At 41.1% G+C, this 9,264-nt stretch overlaps 1 protein-coding gene across 1 annotated transcript in view; it reads right to left on the bottom strand.

The window, feature by feature from the left end:
• Positions 1-7,364, bottom strand: part of LOC101663098 (two pore channel protein 2-like) — a 65,135-nt gene extending 57,771 nt beyond the window's left edge. Inside the window, exons 1-2 of the mRNA XM_045287195.1 lie at positions 7,328-7,364; positions 4,045-4,165 (exon numbers count right to left, since the gene is read on the bottom strand). Coding sequence (XP_045143130.1) covers positions 4,045-4,098 — 54 coding nt within the window. The 5' untranslated portion in view covers positions 4,099-4,165; positions 7,328-7,364. The remainder of the gene's footprint in view (positions 1-4,044; positions 4,166-7,327) is intronic.
• Between the last annotated feature and the right edge of the window lie 1,900 nt (positions 7,365-9,264).

The raw sequence follows: 9,264 nt of genomic DNA, 5'->3' as shown, positions 1-9,264 counted from the left end.
TATTTCCCCATCCTCATATAAATATATTTGCATATGTACATGTCTTTATCTAGACCTCTATAAATGCCCTTTTCCTCCCAGCTCTTTCCTCTATTTCCCGATTACCCTCCTGTCCCACTATCATGTGGAACTGTTCTTTCAAAGCACGGCATGTTTCCACTCGATGCTCTTTTCCTGGTCAGTCAGAACCTGAGGCAAAAATTTCTCAGCAACCTTTCTCATCCCCAAATCTTGTGTTAAAATCCACTGAACTGAGATCCAAGATAGTCCAGATAACTTCCCTATCTCTTCTTCAATGATCCATCATCAGTCTTTTAGCACAAGTACACGAATTTTGTTGATATTTTCATCCATTCAGGAAGTCAATAGACGTCCAGATGAGGTTTGTCATCAATTGACATTTCACCTTTTTTGGAAATGAGAAAACCATTCTTACACTTGTGTTTATCCCATAGTGCTGTCCTTGTAAGCTGTGTTCAACATCACAATAGTTTCTGTGGCATTTTTCCAGAGCAGGAAACAAAATTCACAGCCGCACATTGTTCACTTAAATCGCACAGCACAAAAAATGAGGTTTGAGCAAAACAACTTTTATGAAAAAATTCACTGTGACCAGAGAGAACCTTCCCAGACAATGCCATTGAGTGCACTAGCTCAGAGTGAGTTGCTCAATGCTCACCTAGTGGGAAACATGCATACTCTGAAAGCTCAACCAGGTGGAGCTACCCCCTCTTGCTTTAATTTCTTGAACTAATGTCTCTTCTATTGTTGCAACTTCACATTTCTTACTAATTGTACAGCAAAGGATGAAAACTCCTTTAGGAGCACACTGTTTGGATCAACTTCACATGATGTAATACTGCAATGAAGTGGTGGACTTGTCATCAGCAGGGACCAATTGATGGAGGAGGACGTCATGTTTGATAAAGTAGAGGGCCAGTTGAGCAAGAAAGACCCTCAGTTAGGTGGATTGACAGAACAGTTAAAGTGTTGGTTGTGGGGTCTGGGCATATTTTGTTCTGTTGTACTTAAGATCACCAATGGTATAGCCACTTTGGAAGACAATTTGGCAGTTTCTTACAGAACCAAACACAGTCTTACCATCAAAATATCACCATCTAATTGATACTGACTCATAGCAACTCTACAGGCCAGAGTAGAATATCCTCATAAGATTTCCAAGGTATAATCTTAACAAATGCAGATAGTCACATCTTGCTCCCATGGAGTGACCAGTAGGTTAAAACCATTGTCCTTTTTGTTAGCAGCTGAGTACTTAACCATTATGCCACAGGGAGTTCTTAGTCTAACTGTATGACCTAGCAATGCTCTCTGCTGGTATTTACCCCAGTGACTTCAAATTGATGGGGCTTTCTCCTTCTGTAAACAGTTACAGAAGAAACTCACAGGAGTCGCTGTGAGTCAGTATTGACTCAACGGCAGTAAGTTTGGTTTGGGTTTATACAAAAGCCTGCGCTTGAATGTATGTCACACTTCCATCACAATCCCCAACCTTGGAAGCAACCAATCAAGATGTCCTTCAAGAAGTGAAAAGATATAAGTTTAAATTGTGGTATATTCACATCATGGAATATTATTCAGCAATAAAGACAGATTCTTTACCTATCAAGTCATGAAAACACATGGAAGACACTTTTATGCATACTCGGTTCTGCCAAATTTAAATTTATGAAACCCAATGCAATTAAAATGCTCTAAAGCATAAGGTACCTGATAACGATGAATAATTACTTACATCGATGCTTCCCACACTGTTTTTAAATAAGCTAAAAGGCCACAAGAACTCATAAAGCCCCGGCTACAACTGACCCTTGGGATCAGGCACTAAGAGAAGGAGAGAAAAATGTGACGGATGCAGAACCTCAAATTCCTACCAAGAAAAAGTGGGCTGACTGGACTGACATGGGAAGATTCCTTGAGATACACTTTAAAACCTTTAAAACTTTGAACACAAAATAACCTTTCAGCTAAATAACAGATTGGCTCACAAAAGTAAGACTACCACCCAAGAGTACTGTCTCTTTAAACACACACACACACACACACACACACACACACACACATTGTCGTCATCATCATCATCATCATCTCTGTGGGACCGAACCATCAACAATTACTTTAAAACAAAGATGATCGTGTAAAAAAGCAGATTAATGGAAACACAAAGAGTGCTCTTAGCGTTGTAAGAAGATCACCCATGTCACTGAACAACTTGTGTACAAATTGCTGAATGGTTGAATGGGAACCTAAACTGCTGGGTAAATCATCACGGAAGATACAATAAAATATTATTAAAAACAACTTTACTGTGAAAGGGACATAAAAAACTTTTAAGTTGAAAGTACTAAAAACATGATCCTTAATCAAGAGTGAGGTTAACTTCCTTCCTGAGCGATTAATGCTTATTTCAGTCTTGTTCTCCTAGTTCCAATGTTCCTGGAGACACCCTGACCTTGAAAGTTCATTGTTCTCAATTTTGGAAAATAATTCTTAAACTCTGTTTGTTAGAGAAATTTTATTTACTCATTTTTAATCACATGGGTTAGAATATGTCATTTTTAGGGGGTGATATTGCTGTGTGCTCCCACCTTGTAGTCACATCTCTCTCCGATGCTGACCCGTGACACCCACTGGGTCTGTTCTCCAGCCTTTTCCACAATATCAACAAATAGAATCACACACTTTGGAATCTAGCAGTGTTTTTGAGACTCATCCCTAAAGCTGATCTCTGTAAAACCCTCCCCCAAATCACAGTACAAAGGGTTTGGATTTGTTTTCTAAGTTTATGCCTTTTTATTGATGGGTAGCACTCCATTGTAAAGATCTACTTCAGTTTGTTTATCCACTCACCTCTTTAAGGACATTTGGGTCTTCTCCAATTTGGGGCTATTATGAACATTCGTGTATAGATTTTTTAAAAATAAACTTAAGTTCTCATTTTTTTGGTGGAGCAAATACCTGGGGATGACACAGATCATACTATGGTCGTGTAAGTCCAACTAGCTAAGAGACTAAGCATTGGGCTGCTAACCACAAGGCCAGCAGTTCGAAACCACTGGCTACTCCTTGGGAGAAAGACTGGGCTTTCTACTCACATAAATAGTTAGTCTTAGAAACTGACAGGGGCAGTTCTACCCTGTCTATAGAGCCCCTCTGAGTAGACATCGACTTGATAGCAGTGAATTTTCATTTAAACAACCTTTTATTTATGAGTGGCTGTGCTGTTTTACAAAGGACCCCTGGCTATGCTGTAGAATAAGCACTGGACTGCTAACCACAAGGTTGGAAGTTCAAACATATCAGCTCCACTACTGGACAAAGATGAGGCTGCTTCCTCCTAGAAAGATTTATACTTTCAGAAAGTTTAAGGAGTAGTTATACTATAGAGTTTATTTATTTTTTATTTATTTATTTTAAACATTTTATTAGGGGCTCATACAACTGTTATTGCAATCCATGCACACATCAATAGTGTAAAGCGCATTTGTACATCATTCTCAAAACATTTTCTCTCCACTTAAACCCCCATATTAGGTCCTCATTTTTCCCCTCCCTCCCCGCTACCCCCACCCTCATGGGCCCTTGATAGTTTATAAATTGGTATTTTGTCATATCTTGCCCTGTCTGACGTCTCCTTTAACCCACTTTTCAGTTGTCTGTCCCCCAGGGAGGAGGTCACACACAGTTAGTTCCTTGTAATTTATTGGCATACAATGCACATATCATACAATTCAATAGTTTACTCATATCAAGATGTATTGTACAATCATCACCACAATCAGTTTAGAACGTTTTCTTCAATCTTGTACTGATCGTTATTAGCTCCCCATTTCTCCACAACCTCCCTGCCATATTCCCCCAAAACGCTAGTTAATATCTCCATAGATTTTCCTATCCTGGAATTCATATACAGAAAAACATTTAAAAAAAAAGAAAACAAAAATGAACGACAATAAAAAAGTAAAACATAAACATTTCAATAGAAAAGAAAGCAGAAAGTATTAAAAACTAAGACATACTTACATGGACCATAAAGGAGATCAAATTATAGGATGCCAACTTTGAACCTAACTGCATCTGCAGACAGCCGCTTTCCAATGCAATGTGCGTGATAGCAAGGGTGTTCACGTCCTTGGCCAGTGGTCTGAGGGAATTCACCAAGATTAATTAGTTTTAATCCACGTATAATTTTCCATCATTTAAAAAAAAACTGATCCAGCTTTAAAATGGGTCAAAACGGAAATCAAATCATAAGATATTACATTTTGTCCCTAACTACATCTGCTATAATCAACTTTACAATGCTCTCTGTCTGATAACTGAGCTGTTCACATCCCTCAGCTATGATTGGAAGGGATTCACAAAAGGCTTAATCCATGTATGAACCCTTCAAATGCATTTTGGGCTTCCACTGTCATCCATTGCCTTCTGCAGACCAGGTGCTCACAATTTAAACTCTGGTGTCATTCCCTCCTTTACATTTGGATTATATTATTTAGAATCCTTCTATCACACAGGCTGTTGTTTTTCTTCTACATAGACTTAATTGATGCCACCCTTAGGTGGCTGTTTGTCTGAAGACAAGCCTTTAAGATCCCAGACAATATTCTTTCTGACAGCCGGGCACCATCTAGTTCCTTCACCACAATTTGCTGTAGTACCCATATCTTCAGTGATCTCTGTGGTAGTTACAAAATCCTGTGTCAATTTGGGACTTGAGAGGATTAAGAGTGAAGAGGTGAAGTCTAGTCTGTCAATCAGGTCATAACCAATGAGGCCTCTGTGTGGGCACGGCCTTCGCCTAAGGATTCTGGGAACTTCTGTTTTTCCTCATTGGAGGTGGGAGACTCTCTGCTCACTTCCTGAGAGACTCTCTACTGACAAGACACATGAAGCTATGATGATGGCAGCAAAAGCCCTGGACCTGGAGAAGCCAGGAGACCCCTTCTAGCATTGAGATGCTTATAATGCCACTGGATCCACAAGACTTCCAACCCACTGGCCTGTGATCTTCCTGCATTCGGTGTCATTGCATGTGCTTCGTGAGTCTGAAGAGGACTTTATAGATTGGTATCAGACTTATGGACTTGATCTGGACTGGGCTGGGATGTTTTCTCAATATTCAATTGCTCTTGTATATAAACCTCTTTCTCGTATACACATGAGTGTCTATGAATTTGTGTCTCTAATCTACCCAGACTAACACAATCTCTGCATGAGGTTGAGCACCAACCAGGGCCATGTCATATGAACAAATTGTTTTTAGATTAAGTGCAGCCCAAAACACTTTCATGCATCCATGGTTTAGATATGTCTCTGGTTCACTTTAGAGGCATGATTTTCATTTTATGTTAAAGAACATTATCAGTCACCCTCTGGGGTATCACTCCCACTTTCATCCAGTCAATACTGACTGACAGGAATGAGAATCAATTCCACGGCAGTAGATATCATTTGGTATTCACATCAGCAATACCAAGGAGTTCCGGTTGCTCAGATTTCTTGTCAATACACTTGGGCATCTTCATGTCTTTTTAATTTGAGTCATGTTAATAGGTTTATTCCCACTTGTCTGTTAGTTTGTTGCACTGTGGTGACTTGCATGTTGGTGTGATGCTGGAAGCTATGCCACAGATATTTCACACACCAGCAGGGTCACCTGTGGTGGACAGGTTGCAGTGGGGCTTGCAGACTAAGAACAGACTCAGAGGAAAGATAGAAAATCCACTCTGGAGGGACTAGCCACTGAACTGTTTAGAAATATCAGCAGAATTTTGAGAAACAATGTACAAATGCGCTTTACACAATTGATGTGTGTTTGGATTGGGATAACAGTTGTATGAGCCCCTAATAAAATGTTAAAAAGAAATATCAGCAGAACCTTGTCTGATATAGTTTCCGAAGGTGAGCCCTTCAGGTTGGAAGGGACTCAAGAAGCTTATGAGAAAATATAATTAAAAGACAATGAAATATTTTTTCACACACTTTTTGAAGTCCCCTCTTAAATCCACCTTCGGGTCTGATTTCTCCCTAAAGAGGCATCTGTATGAAAATGGTATGACACAAATGACGTTCTTATTTCAAAAATTGGATTTTACCCAAACTGTGATCTCAAAATATCTATTCTGCAATCACTGAAACTGGGTCTTCCAGATGATCATGAATTTTAATTACTGTATATACATAAAATCAAAGATTTGGTCTTGAGCTACAGGTATTTGGATCACACAGCATATATCAAAGACCTGTTTCCTATTTTTAATTTGTTCCTTGCTCCAGGAGCCAGGGCCTTTTTTGCTAGAAGGATTGCAGCCTCAGCTTGGTATCAGTTTTAAATCTGATGGTACTGCCTGACAGACAATTCTTACCAAACCCAAACCAAGCTCACTGCCCTCGAGTTGAGGCAGACTCACAGCGACCCCGCAGGAAGGGGTAGAACTGTCCCTGTGAGTTTCCGAAACTCTCTACAGCGTAGAAACCCTGGTCTCTCTCTCCTGGAGGGGTTGGTGGTTCCAAGCTGCAGACCTGGCAGCGAGCTGCTCAATGAGTGACTACTACACCGAGGACTCCTTGGGGAAATCTTACTGCTAACTGAAGCCATCCACCACCTCCCTGTGAGTTAGTTAGCTAATGATGAAGCACTGTTACTTTTCCCTTCTTACATTGTTATTTCTCAAAACACTCTCCATCCAACAACTCTATGATGATAAAATTACATAGCTCCATTAGAAATCACCCCGGGTGGAACAAACTCCTGAGGCTTGTGTTCCTGCTGATGGGAATTGGACAATTTGAAGTTCTCGGATTGAGAATCTTGGCCCTCACTTTGACATGATACATAATTAATCCCACACTCCACCGTTACATGTTTGTGCTATCGCTACTACTTCACATGTGCTCCTATCTTCCTCCTCAGGTGAGAGGGAACAATCTATGGTCAACCCAAGAATAAAGTCAACCTGGATATCAGGTCAGACAGAAAAGGTTACAGGGACTTGGTTTCAGGGCTGAGAAATAATGGGGTATAGCTTCTAAGTGCCTTCCAGCCCCACATTAGAATATTCTTAGTTATCTTTGTGTGCCTCCCTTGTTAGGTGTCTGTTATCCAGAATCATAAATACTCATCAATCACACTGGTTGATATTCAAGCTGTGATTGTGGTTGTGTGTAAGGGAGTTGATTCTGACTCCTGTTGACCAGACATGACTGAGCACTACCCTGCAGTGTGCCTGGGCCACCATCTTCACTGGAGCAGATCCCCAGGCCGTTCCTCTCATGGAGGGGCTGGTGTGTTTGAACCACTGACCTCTTGATTAGTAGCCCAAATGCTTGACCATGGCACCATCAGGGCTCCTAAACTGGAATTGGGTCTCTGAAAAGGAAACATTATCCGTAAGAAGAATCGGTCATAGTGATACAATTTTGGATGATCTCTCAAGAACCTTCTTGACTGATGGAAGCAAGACTGAAACAAAAGAAAAACTCTTCTATCCTCTTAGAAATTACTGTTCTTTCACTTTGTTCTAGTAACAAAGTGGCACTCTGTGATGCTCACCTTCCCAACACAATCGCTGAAAACAAAATGGATGCATTAGCAAATGTGGTGAAGAAAGCTGACTGGCTGGCTATCAAAAGGTAGTGTCTGGAGTCTTAAAGGCTTGAAGTTAAGCAAGCAGCCATCTAGCAGAGAAGCAACAAGCCCATATGGAAGAACCACACCAGCCTGTGCAATCATGAGGTGTTGTTGGGACTGGGTGACAGGCATGAGAAGACAGCAAACAAAGACCATCTTGTTGAGAATGAGGGGGGTCAGAGCACAGAACCAAAACCCATCTGTAGACAATGGGACATTCCTTCACAGAAGGGTTACAAGGAAGGGATGAGTCAACCAGAGCACAGGATAGCACATGAAACACACAATATTCCTCTGGTTCCTTGAGGCTTCCTCACCCCCACTATCATGACCCCAGTCCTGCCTTTCACTTCAGGCTAGGCCGGTCATTGTGCACAGGTACAGATAAGAGATAAGACATCATGACCCATGGAATCCAGGAACAGGAATTGGAGTAGTGGTACCAGAAGGGTAGGGGTAAGATGGGAAGAGGAGGGGAGGAAGAGGGAACCAATCACAATGATTGACACATAACCACCACCACCATCGCCCCAGGGGGACAAACAATAGAAACCATGGGGGAAGGGAGACAGTGGGCGGTGTAAGATATGAAAATAACAATTTATCATTTATCAAGGGGTCACGGGGGTGGGGGAAGGAAGGGGCAGCAAGGGAGGGGAAAAGAGGAGCTGTTACGAGGGCTCACATAGAAAGAAAATGAATAGAAAATAATGATGGCAACATATGTATAAATATGCTTGATACAATTGATGTATGGATTGTTATAAGAGCTCCCAATAAAATGATCTTTCAATAAAATATATATATATATAACAAAACAAAAAACAAAGGAATTACTGTTCTTTGACAGCAACAACAAATAGCCATCAAGATTAATTGCACTCCATCTTCATTCCATCCGGGAATACTTCCCTTCAGTCATCATACTCCCGAAAACCAGCCAATCAGCAGCAGCTCGCTTCAGTGAACATGCTTCTGAAAACCAGCCAGTCATCCATACTTCAGTAGTCATACTTCTTTTCACTGGGATAGCCTCTCTGCCATTGAGTCCACTCCGATCATAACAGCCCTGTAGTGCAGGGTAGAACTGCTTCTGTGGGTTTCCAAGACTAACCCTTTGTTGTTGTTGTTGTTATTGGTGGTGGTGGTTGGTGGTGATGATAAGTGCTGTTAAGTCAGTTCCAACTCACAGGAGCCCCATGTACAACAAATGAAACATTGCCCACTCCTGTGCCAGTCTTGCAATTGCAGTTACCCTATATATGAGCCACTGTGTCAATCTATCTTGTCAAAGGTCTTCCTCTTTTTCGCTGCCCTTCTGTAGCACTAAATTAAAATGGCGATGAGGAGGTGGGGGGCCAGCTCCCACCGCTAATCGAGGGCTCAGTAATACTACTTCTGGGTTCAGTAATGCACAAATGTACGTTTGAGATATATAAGCATTATATTAAAGTCATCGAGAGCATGAGAGATAATACAATAATACAGTCAGACATTGAGTTAGTTAATTGTGCCAGCCTTGCCGATAATCACATGTGGGGCTGGTTGAAAGGCGGAGGGATAAATGGGTGGTGAAGCCTCGCCTTTCTAGTTCTCGGGTCTCTTTTTTT

This window comes from Echinops telfairi, unplaced genomic scaffold (genome assembly GCF_000313985.2).
Source record: "Echinops telfairi isolate 266 unplaced genomic scaffold, ASM31398v2 ScPeMD7_11;HRSCAF=52, whole genome shotgun sequence".
In the NCBI taxonomy this organism is placed as follows: domain Eukaryota; kingdom Metazoa; phylum Chordata; class Mammalia; order Afrosoricida; family Tenrecidae; genus Echinops; species Echinops telfairi.
The sequence above is the reverse complement of the archived record's forward strand: the minus strand, read 5'-3'. Positions and strand labels throughout refer to the sequence as shown.